The 12,491-nt window shown below is 39.3% G+C and overlaps 1 protein-coding gene across 2 annotated transcripts in view; it reads left to right on the forward strand.

Moving 5' to 3' along the window:
* Window positions 1-11,595, forward strand: part of LOC143961472 (NXPE family member 3-like) — an 81,785-nt gene extending 70,190 nt beyond the window's left edge. For both annotated transcript variants that reach the window (XM_077470767.1, XM_077470769.1), the window contains 4 exons: window positions 2,428-2,648; window positions 4,373-4,446; window positions 5,383-5,589; window positions 10,824-11,595. In XM_077470767.1, the coding sequence (XP_077326893.1) occupies window positions 2,428-2,648; window positions 4,373-4,446; window positions 5,383-5,589; window positions 10,824-11,356 (1,035 nt within the window). In that variant the 3' untranslated portion in view covers window positions 11,357-11,595. The remainder of the gene's footprint in view (window positions 1-2,427; window positions 2,649-4,372; window positions 4,447-5,382; window positions 5,590-10,823) is intronic.
* The last annotated feature ends 896 nt before the right edge of the window (window positions 11,596-12,491 follow it).

Raw genomic sequence — 12,491 nt, forward strand, 5'->3', positions numbered from 1 at the left:
CTGCAGTCAGTGAGACCTAGAACAGCCATAAATAATCACACACTGCTCCAATGTTTACAGAGAAGCCAAATAATAGAGTTACCTAAGGCTCTCTAGCAACCTATTCTAGAAGGGTGCTACATATAAAAAGCATTTATTTAATGGCTAACTGAACAATCTGAAAAGTACAAAAATACCATCATTAAAAACTTAGAAACAATACAAGTGCAAAAAAAGCCACACCTATCCTGGTTTAGGACATACCGTACTAAACCCTAACCAAATAAAAGCAATTAAAAAAACAGGTTCTCACCTCCAGGATCCTCTGGAACTCTCTGCCCCAGTATGTCTGGTCAATCCCTATCCTGTCCACCTTTAGATGATCCATGAAAACTCACTCATTCAGGGACCCCTACCCCATCTCCACCTAAGAACTTTACCCGAGCCACCTCCATCAAATCATCACCCACATCTATTACCTTTTGTACCATCTCCACCTCCCTTTAGATTACGCTCCATGAGCAGGGCCCTCCTATTCCTTCTGTATTGAACTATGTTGTAATCGTACTGTTCCTTTAAATTGCAAAATGCTGCGTAAAGTGTTGGCACTAAATAAATCCTGTATAATAATAATAATAATAATAATAATTCAAATACACAAAGCAGTAATACCACTATCGTTGGTCAATAATAAAAAACAAACAGAATTGCACTTACAAAATATTGCACTCAAGCAGACTCGGCTTGAGTGTGATATTTTGTAAGTGCAATTCCATTCGTTTTTTACAAAGGACCTTTTAAAACTTCGGATCCTGACATTTCCATGATACAAGGACCTGTTTAATTCACCGTTCGTTCACATTATAGTGATTGGCAATAGATTGATGGTCGTAAGATGTATGAATCCTGCCAATCGTTTACTGCATAGTGACCTTTTAGGTTGATGGTTGGAGGTGAGAGGCCATCCTTTTATGTGGTGAAGGGATCACTGAATATCAGATCTATCCATCTACATCTATCCACCTGCACCTTTTCGGATTGTCTTCCATAGATTATGGACATTTAATATATTCTTTGCGCAGCACTGTTTAGATACTGAAGCAGAGTATGATCCCCCTCCCTTCAGAGACTGGGCCTCAGGGCAGTATTCCAACATAACGACCCCAAACACACCTCCAAGATGACCACTGCCTTGTTAAAGAAGCTGAGGATAAAGGTGATGGATTGACCAAGCATGTCTCCAGACCTAAACTCTATTGAGCATATGTGGGACATCCTCAAACGAAAGGTGGTGGAACGGAAGGTCGCTAACATCCACCAGCTCTGTGATGTCATCATGGAGAAGTGGAAGAGGACTCCAGTGGCAACCTGTGAAGCTCTGGTGAACTCCATGCCCAAGAGGGTTAAGGCAGTGCTGGAAAATAATAGTGGCCACACAAAATATTGACAGTTTGGGGCCAATTTGGATATTTTCACTTAGGGGTGTACTTTTGTTTCCAGCGGTTTAGACATTGATGGCTGTGTGTTGAGTTATTTTGAGGTGAGAGCAAATGTACACTGTTACAAGCTGTACACACATTATTTTCTTCCGCGGCTTTCGAATTTGCCGCAAACACCCCAAATTGTTCGCTATTCGGCAGTCAAACTTACATTCGAACTTACGTTCGACTTGAACATTGGGCTTAGTGAGGAGTACAAAGACATGTGTGTCTTGCCTACGGTCAAGCATGGTGGTGGGAGTGTTATGATCTGGGTCTGCATGAGTGCCGCTGGCACTGGGGAGCTACAGTTCATTGAGGTAACCATGAATGCCAACATGTACTGTGATATACTGAAGCAAAGCATGATCCCCTCCCTTCAGAGACTGAGCCGCAGGGCAGTATTCCAACATGACAATTACAAGGACCCCAAACACACCTCCAAGACAACCATTCCCATGCCAAAACTGAGGGTAAAGGTGATGGGAAGATATAATAAAATATTTACAAAAATGGGAGGGGTGTATATGATATATGTATATGTGTATGTATATGTGTATATATATATATATATATATATATATATATATATATATATATATATATATATATATATATATATATATATATATATATCTATATCTTCACTTTTGTTCCTTTGGGAATTGTAATATGTAGGGATGATTCTATTTTACTACAAGGATAGATCCCAGTCATATAGTTATTTTCCACTTCTACTGGAAATCCTCATGAATATTTTGTTAGACTGCATGAGATTTACTGAAATGGGTGTACACAGAATCTAGTGCAGCTGTGCATAGTAACCAATCAGCTTCCAGGTTTTATTGCCAAATCTTAATTGAACAAACGGAAGTTAGAAGCTGATTGGCTACCATGCACAGCTCCACCACATTCTGTGTGCACCAGTTTTAGTAAATCCCCTCTAATGTGTTTTCTTTTTGGCTTACAGGTGTTTTTTAATGGCTACTTTGAGAAAAATGGGACCCAGGAAGTGGTTGAATGCAATTTTGATCTGCCCGGGCAGGACGTCTGTGAATATTATGATCAGCGCAATGGTGAAAAGTGGGTGTGTCAGCGGCCAAAAGTTCTGCCATGTGACTCCTATTTTTACCACTCAATGGGAGGAACTCGCAATGTCCTCAGCAAAGAAGAGAAGCCATTCTTCTCAATGTAACTTTTTTTTTTTCTAATTTCACCTTGTTCCGCAATACTGTTTATTAACCATTGAGTGGTTATAGCCAAGCTATAGTAAAGTTTAGTTATAACCCAAAGCCAGTCCCCCCATGTTTTTAATTGTGTGTGTTTCACATTTAAAAATAATAAATAAATAAATAAATCATTCCTTGCAATACTCACCCTGTGCTGTCTCATGTTGACTTGCTGTTTTGCGATCCAGGGCTGGCCATCTTCCAGATCAAACAAAAGTTACATTCTAGTTTTCTGCAACTGACAACTGCAGCTAATTGCATTGTAACATTTTTTGTTTGCATTTTAAAGGAAACTTTACAATAAAATGCTGTTATAGCAGTTGGTGAAAAAATATCCACACAGTGGCTCTGCTACTCAATGGAAGAGCCATATGGCCATCTAAAAATGTATCAAACACAATTTTAAGTTTGAAAGTCAGAATTCTCTGATTAAAAGACAGAATTCTGACTTTGAAAGTCATACCTCTGACTTTCAAAGTCAGAATTTCCGACTTTTAATCTCAGAAGTCTGACCTTCAAACTCAAAATTGTGTACAGCCCAAAGTTTTAATGTCAGAATTCTGACTTTCAAACTCAGAATTGGGTTTAAAAATGTCTTAGGGTGGCTCCAGGGCTCTTCCATAGCTACTCACTTCTACACCTTGGGTGTCAAGCTGACAGGGGATCCTGCCACTATCCACCCAGTGTGGAAACATAGTAGATGTACACGATAAATTCTAGAGCATGAGTTAAGAGTCCACAAAACTTTTAACAGTAACCTTTCCCCCAAAAAAAGGTGATTGGTTATGGCTGCTTAGCAAATCTCTGGTTACAGTTCTTTGGCTTCCCTGGGAATCTCAGAATTATGACTTTCAAATTCACAATTGTGTTTAAGAATTTTTTGTATGACCCAAAGTTTTAATCTCAGAAGTCTGACGTTTAATCTCAGAATTCTGATTTTGAAACTCAGAATTGTGTTTAAAAAAGTTTAGGGTGGCCCCAGGGCTCTTTCATAGCTGCTCAGATCTAGACCTTGGGTGTCAAGCTGATAGGGGATCCTGGGATTTTGCACCCAGTGTAGAAAAAATAGTAGATGTCTAAGGTAAATCCTAGAGCATGAATTAGTTAAGAAACCCACAAAATTTTCAACGGTAACCTTTCCAAAATTTTGATTGGTTAGGGCTGCTTGGCAACTCTCAGGCTACAGCTCTTTGGCTTTCTTGGGGAACAAATGACAAATAGACAGCAAGCTAGGAAAGTGCCAAAATAATACAGAGATGTGGTTTGGTTCAGGCTACAGATCAGGCTAGACAGCAGACAAGTGTACTTTAACACTAGACAGAAGGATGGGACAGTTAGCTCACACAAACTGTCATAGGCTGTGTGCTCTGGAAGTAATGAAAGGCACTGAAGTAACATCCCTGGTATGTCTGCAATGAATATCACATTGAACAAGCAACCCCAATGAAGGGATGCTAGACAAAAGGCTGAAACATAGTTAAGAGAAGCAGGTCACTAAAGCAGGTACATGTTTATTCTCACGCAAACTAGAAAAAAAAAATCTTCACAGCGAACAAAATACTTAACCAGGCATACAGTACTAGTTTTCTGTCCAACATTTTTTATTTTCATATGATTTATTAAGGAATAAATGCCACAGTTTCAACTTTTCAACTTTTAAGAACCTTATTTCTTCAACCCTGTCAGGTCACTCATTGACCAAGAAATCCCATCAAAACTTGGGTCGCTTAACGTCCTTCCTCAGAAGAATGTCACAAAGGGTATGTTTTTGAATTTCAAAAACATGTTTCTTACTAAATGCAACTGAATCCAACTTGCTTGAACCATGTGCCAAACTATTCTATACTATGTCAAACCTTCAGGTTTTTTTTTTTTATTGATATTTGCCGATTCATGTGCATAAAGGAACTTTCCTAATTAAAGCAAGTCTTTGTGCTCAAGGATAATATTTGATTCTTTTTTTTTTTCTGTTTTTAATAAATAGGGAATGGTAAAAAAAACAGTGTAATGCCACGTATACACGATCCGAATTCTCGACGGAAAAAGCTCTGATGGTTTTTCCGATAGAATTCCAACGGAATTCTGCTGAAACTGTCTTGCCTACACATGATCACACCAAATTCTGACCGCCAAGAACTCGGTGACGTACAACGGGACTAGAAAAAGGAATTTCAATACCCAGTAGCCAATAGCTTCCATCTCGTAGTTGAATCTGAGCATGCGTGAGTTTTTCCATCCGGAAAATTGAGAACATGCTATCAATTTTTTGCTGGCGGAAATTCGGACAGCTAAATTCCAATGAAGCATACACATGGTCGCATTTTCCGATGAAAAGCTCTCATCTGTCTTTTGCTGGCTGAAATTCCGATCGTGTGTACGTGGCATTAGACTTGGGATCCAACTTTTGAGACCCAAAGTTGAATGACATGCAAAATTCAATGTTAGTCAATGAAAGCTGTCTTAATTAGCACTACTGAAGTCATTCTTGTACTACTGCAAGGTGACTTCTATGTGAATTCTATTCCATGCTTTTATCAAAGTAGTACTCAAGTCGCCTGGCAAAGTCACACTGTAAGTCACACGGCTTTCAGGTCGTGGCAGTGTGAACCAAGCCTTAGCCACATTCACAGTAGTAAATGTAAATTTGATGTTGATGGCATCTATAACAATAGTGATTGTTACTATTTTTGCTCTAGGTACAAAAGTTGATTGTAATCCTGGACTAAAGAATCCAAACCCCTCAGGATTTTATTACCAAGATGTCTGGAAGTCTCTGGTCTGCTCCAATAAACAGTTCGATAATCATAGTGAAGCAGCAAAATGCCTTGCTGGGAAGATTGTCTACATGTTTGGAGACTCCACATTGCGACAGTGGTGGGAATACCTTGTGGCTTTCATACCAAGTATGTTATAAAACAGAAAGCAAGTAGATTCCCTGTCAGGTTTTCGCACTCTTTATGTCTTGCTGGGTACATTTCCCTTTGCTTCTTGACCAAGTAACAAAGTTGTCATTGCAGAAGGAAATAAAAGGGCACATCTCTGATAGGGAAACATACAGCAATGACAATTTACCATTGATTCCAACCTTCTCCCACACTACAAATATATCTCAATGCATTCCTGGTGTGCTGCAGAAGAGTAGTGGAGATATGTGCCTAAATAAAATTCAAAACACTCCTGCTCTCATCTATAAAATAAAGTATAACAATCACAAAGACCAAAAAACGCGGCTACAGTACATAAAGTTTCTAACTTAAAAAAAATAAATAAAAATACCATCACATGTGCAACAAAATGGTGAAAAAAAAAAAAATATATATATATATATATATATATATAATTTGACAATACATGACAAAACATTACAAATTACCTGTGAAGAGTGTATGAACTTTATAAATTATATAAGGTATAATGTATAGTGTCCTTGTATCTCAAACAAAAGTCTTTGATTGTGTTCTAAACGACTTCTTCTCAGGTGGACAACATCATATGAAGTCCTGCAATTTGAGTGGAGGCTGGAGCTTCAAGCATCATCCAGATATCTGTTTTTCAGCTGGCAATTCCCTCACATGTTAAAGCCATCTTTGGCTGTTTAGCTGCTTGATTGCTTTTACAGGTGATGGGAGACGAAGCTCCCCCTCCCGCTGCCCTCCAGTGCTTCTCTGTTTTTTTTCTGTGCAATTGGGGAGCCAGAGAATAAATTTGCCGCTGGCATCAGTTTACCATAGAGCTGGCTGTGGACTAGATGGTCCCCAGCCATCTCTATGACCCTTGGAGGCCAGAAGCGACGTCATGTCATCACTTCCAACTCTAGCAGATGTATGTTTTTTTGTCTGGAAAGCCTTAGAGCGATTTTTTTTTTTTAATCTCAGGCCAGATCTCTCCATAAAGAAAATCTGTCATGCCCTATTCCTATTACAAGGGATGTTTACATTCCTTGTAATAGGAATAAAAGTGATCAAAAAATAAAAAATGAAAGAGAGAGTGTAAAAATAAAAAATAAATATAAAATAAACAAAAAATAAATAAATTTAAAGAGCCCCCATCCCCTCGTGCTTGTACTCAAAATCGGTTGCATACGTAGGTCACACTCGCATATGTAAATGGCGTTCATACCACACATGTGGGGTATTGCCGTAAATGTTATGAGAGTGAGAGCAAAATTCTAGCACAAGACCTCCTCTGTATCTCTAAACTGTTAAACTGTAAACATTTTTTAAAGTGTCGCCTATGGAGATTTTTAACCAATTAAGGACCGGACCTCTTTTTCAGACTCGGTGTTTACAAGCTAAAAACATTTTTTTTGCTAGAAAATTACTTAGAATGCCCAAACATTATACATTTTTTTTCTAACACCCTAGAGAATAAAATGGTGGTTGTTGCAATACTTTTTGTCACACCATATTACAAGTATAAGAAAGTATTCCTTATAAAAAAATTCCTTATATAAAGCACAAGGGCCCCGAGGATATACATGTTACATGCTGTTACCTTACAGCTGTAAGGTAAGGGGACACCCATAACCTGACCACACAGGATCACGAGGGATATACCCACCATCACCAGCATCACCATCAATTGCATTGCGTTCATAATATTGTGCACATTTTATTATTTTTTAAGCACTAGCACCTTATTTCCATTTTTTTCTGATATAATCGCCACCTTTTGCACAAGTGTAACGGACATTTTTATGATAATTTTATTCTTTCTTTTTCTTTCGCCATTGTATTTGCATAGTTTTCATATTGTTTTAGAGGGATTTTGCACTTATATTTTATTCCCTCAGCACTGGCACTTTATGCGATTTTTTTGGATGTAATTGCCACAGTTTGCACAGTAGAACGGATATTCTATTCATTGTTTTATCTGTATTGTTTCAGTATTCTTCAGGGTGTAGATGAATTTTGCACTTATTATTTTAGTATTGATTTTTTTCTGGCACTGGCACTTTATGCGATTTTTGGCAGCTATAACAAATCGCATTGGGAATCACTGGTTTTAAATATTTTGATTGTGTTTTGTTCTGCATTTTTCACTTACATTTGAATATACCTTTGATGTTATAAGGAATGTTACAGTGCTCTTGAGGGTTCTCTACTATCCCCCCATAAAAGCGCACACTGACCTATATATACGTTTTGTCGTATTTGACGACAAACTAGCTTCTTAATAACTTTATATTATTCAAGTGCCTATACAGCCCACCAGCTTTAAGGCTGGACCTCCTGTCATAGTACAGCGCACCACTACTTCTGTTTATTAGTTCACACCATATTACAAGCTTATTTTTTTTGAAGAAATACAGTTTTTTGAATAAAAAAATAGGATAACAGTAAAGTTAGCCCAATTTGTTTATATTGTGAAAGATAATGTTACGCCGAGTAAATTGATACCCAACATGTCGCGCTTCAAAATTGCCCCCGCTTGTGGAATACTGACAAACATTTATCCTTAAAAATCTCCATAGACGACATTTAAAAAATTCTCCCGGTTGCATGTTTTGAGTTACAGAGGAGTACTAGGGCTAGAATTATTGCTCTCGCTCTAGTGATCGTGGCGATACCTCACATGTGTGGTTTGGTGCTGTTTTCATATGTGGGTTCTACTCATGTATGCGTTTGTTTCTCACGCGAGCTCGGTGGGACGGGCGCGTTTAAAAAATGTTTTTTTCTTATTTATTTTACCTTTTATTTTTTATTTTTACACTGTTTAAAAAAAATATACAGTTGCATCACTTGTATTCCTATTACAAGGAATGTAAACATCCCTTGTAATAGAAAAAAGCATGACAGATCCTCTTAATCTGGGGTCAAAAAGTCCTCAGATGACATATTTGGACTTAAATGCAAAAAAAAATTTTTATTGAGATAAATGACATTAAAAAAAAGTGCCTTTAAGAAGTATGGGCAGAAGTGAGATTTTGACGTCACTTCAGGCCAGCTATGGTATGGAGATGGGTGAGCCATCTTCCCCTCACTCGTCTCCATACACACGCGATTGCCTCTGCCACAGAGACCACTTTTATCTTGTAGCCGACCACCAGCCGAACACAGGGGTACCGGGGTTATGACAGCTAGCTGCTGCCATAACAACAATATCCGTCCCCAAAGTAGGGACGTACATTGGCGTGCGGCGGTCGGCAAGTACTGAAATTTGGCCCAATTTTAAAGTTTAACATGTTAGGTATCTATTTATTCGGCATAACATAATCTATCACATTGTACAAAAATTGGGGTAAATATTGTGTTTTTTTATTTTATTTTTTTGCCCAAAAAAATCATGTTTGAAAAATTGCTGCACAAATACCATGTGACATAAAAAATTGCAACAACTGCCATTTTATTCCATAGGATCTCTGCTAAAAAAAAAAATGTATATATAATATTTGGGGGTTCTAGCAAAAAAAAAAAAGATTGTTTTTACATGTAGGAGAGGAATGTCAGAATTGGCTAGGGTTGGAAGTGGTTTTATACGTAAACGAACCACCAATGTGAGTATATAAAAGTTCCACCACCTTGAAACATAGATGATCACTATATCTTAGTAAATTGCAATTCCTCAAAGTCCTGAAGTAAATTTAAAACATCTTGTAATTCGAATAGGATCAATCACCTCTAAAACGTGCTGGGGATGGAACCACCACTACACAGATTATCAGCTCACCTTAAACATAGAACTTTAATTCCAAAGGTCAGGACACACTTATTCCCCTTTAGTAAGCCAGGATCAGCTTACCACAGCCATCACTCCATATGCATCTCTCCCCCTTCTCCCAGATGAACTCATCTTCGAAAGGAGGAGTTTAAAAACATATAAAAAAGGGACCCAATAGTGTCTCTGTTTCAAACTGTAGGTTACTTTTTAAAAGCATTAAAAACACTTCTAAGAGTACATACAGTAAGTGTGCATGAGATAAGAAAAAAAAAACACATATAGCAGTGAGCCATATACCCCTGGCTTACTGCTATAAGGAATCTCTCACTGACAGCTCAGGGAGCAGATGGGCAGTCTGTAGCTGATATGACTGGGGAACCACTGCTCTGGAGGCACAAACTAAAAAGCTAAGGCTTTGATAAAGTTGATTTTTTTCACATAACGTTGTCATAAGAATAGGCTGTTCTAGTTGTGCATTCCCGCACACATTTGTGCGCAATAGAACTGTGCTACGGCGCATGGCGTGACCTTTCTGCTGACCCATAAAGGAAGCATCGGCACTCAAGCAAACTGCTAATTCGTCTTCAGCTACCTGTGATTCCTGTGTTTGTTCTTGTGACCTGTCTTACCCTTTGTGACCCGGATTGCCTTTTGACCTCGTTGATCCTCTCCTGGACCCGACCTCTGGCTTGCTTCTTGGACTTCTGCTCTCTCACGTGTTTGACCCTCGGCCTGTACCTGGACTTTGTCTCTTGTCTCCTGTGATTGACCCTTGGTCTGTTCTTGGATTACCCTTTCGTTTCAGCGTTCCTGGTTACTACTGATTCCTGATCTGAACTGTGTTTGACCCTCTGCCTGCTTCTTGGACTTTGCTGTTTGCCTGACGGACTTGTTGCTGCTGTTCCTGGACCCGCACGGGTCACTACTTACCTGCTCGGCTCAAGCTACCTACTGATTTCCTAGCAAGTAACTGTCCCGCTGGTAGCTTTTGCCTCTTGGTGCCAACCACCCTCTGTGCCACCTTCAGGTGTGCGCCGAGTCGCAATAGCGTTCACTTTCGGCATCTTGGCCTCGGTGAGTAAATCTTTTATGATAAACGTGTAGGGCTGAGATTTTTTCTTTGCGGCTCCAGAACAGTGGTTCCCCGGGCATGGTAGCTACAGAGTGTCCATCAGTTCCCTGAGCTGTCAGTGGGACATTCCTGTATAGTGGTGAGCCGTGGGTATACCCCTCTATGTGTGTTTTTTCTTATCTCATGCACAACAATGTATGCTGAGTAGTGGTTTTTAAAGTGTTTTAATAAAGTGACCTACAGTTCAAAACAGAAACCACTATTGGGTCCCTTTTTTATATGTTTTTGAGCTGTTTTCAATGGTGAATAGAATGCATTAAGGTGAAAAAGCACAAAGGGTTGACAACCCCTTTAATTTTGATTAATTTGTTAATGATGCCTTTTATTGTATTTTCAAAATCTTAGCTCTGAAGGTGATCAGTCTTCATGCTCCTCAAGCAATAGGTCCAATTCTAGCCACAGATGCAGAACTCAATTATTTGGTCCAGTGGAGAGCCCACCAGAAACCTTTACGTATGGCACGTATTGGAGTACGTGACATACACTACATTGCTTCAGAGTTGGATGAATTGGGGATCCGGAACGGGATGGTCATTGTGATAACATGCTGGAGTCACTTCGTTACTTACCCTGTTGGACTGTATATCCGACGGCTATATCATATTCGAGAAGCGGTATCTCAGCTATTAGAGCGCAGCCCTGAAACGAAGATCATCATCAAATCGGCCAACACTGGCTATGGGTTTGTCCATGGAAGTGACTGGTTATCATTGCAGCTGGACACTTTGATGAGGGCTATGTTCTCTAAGCTACCAGTCACCATTCTTGACGTTTGGCAGATGACCTCTTGCCACCGAGAACCTGAAAATATTCATCCCCCAAAGATAATTATTAAAAATGAGGTAGACTTGATGCTTTCATTTATATGTCCTCAGTAAGAATCATGTTTTAATAGTGTTTGGAGGACATTCTGTAGATCTTAGTAGCACCTGCTATAGAAAGAACACAGTAAATGTTATGAACTGCTCTGGTTGCTGATGGACAAATCTTCTGAGCAAATAGCAAACATATTCAAATGTAGACCAGCCCACTGTGGCCTGATCAGACTTCAGTTTTTATTCATATGCCACTCAGAGTAAACTCAATTGTTCAATTAAAATGGAATGGGTTCTATTAATTGGCCTATTTTTTTTTTTTTATTGTATTTTTATTGAAAATATAGAAATAACCAGATTACAATATCTTACACTTGTATAAGTGTACATGGAAACAATAATATTAATAACAAAAACAGGGGGGGGAGGAGTAAGGGAGGGGGAAGAAGGAGAAAAGGAGAGGGAGGGAAGAGGGAGGGGGGATAGGGATATTTCAGTACAGTTAGTATGTCATGAAAAAAATAAATATATTATTTACGGTACAGATCATCAATCGTCACCACCATATATGCATATACCAGTGGGCAGGGGATGTGGAAAATCCTTTCCTATAGGAAGTCATGGAGTAGTTTGGTCGGTCATTATTTGGCCTATTATAAGTGAATTTCATTAGGATCAAGCAAATAGGATAATGCCAGGGGTGGACTGACAACTCATGGGGCAATAGGAGAAGATTATTGGGCCCCTGGGCAAGCTCTGTGAATCGGGTCGCGAGTCCTGCGGACTCGATCGCTGCGGGGATACCGGCGATCGTCTCACGGGGAGGAAGAAAGGGGAGATGGTAATGTAAACAAGCATCTCCCCGTTCTGCCTAGTGACAGTGTCACTGATCTCTATTCCCTGTGATCGGGAGTAGAGATCAGTGACATGTCACAAGTAGCCACGCCCCCCCACAGTTAGAAACACGCCCCCTAGGACACACTTAACCCCTTCACTACCCCCTAGTGGTTGACCCCTTCACTGCCAGTGTCATTTACACAGCAATCAGTGCATTTCTATAGCACTGATTGCTGTATAAATGACAATGGTCCCAAAAATGTGCCAGAAATGTCCGAACTGTCTGCTATAATGTCGCAGTCACGATAAAAATCGTTGATCGCCGCCATTTAAAAATAAAATAAAAATTATTAATAAAAAT

This window comes from Lithobates pipiens, unplaced genomic scaffold, assembly GCF_037356315.1.
Source record: "Lithobates pipiens isolate NorthernLeopardFrog02 unplaced genomic scaffold, aLitPip1_a1.2 Scaffold_8, whole genome shotgun sequence".
Lineage (NCBI taxonomy): Eukaryota > Metazoa > Chordata > Amphibia > Anura > Ranidae > Lithobates > Lithobates pipiens.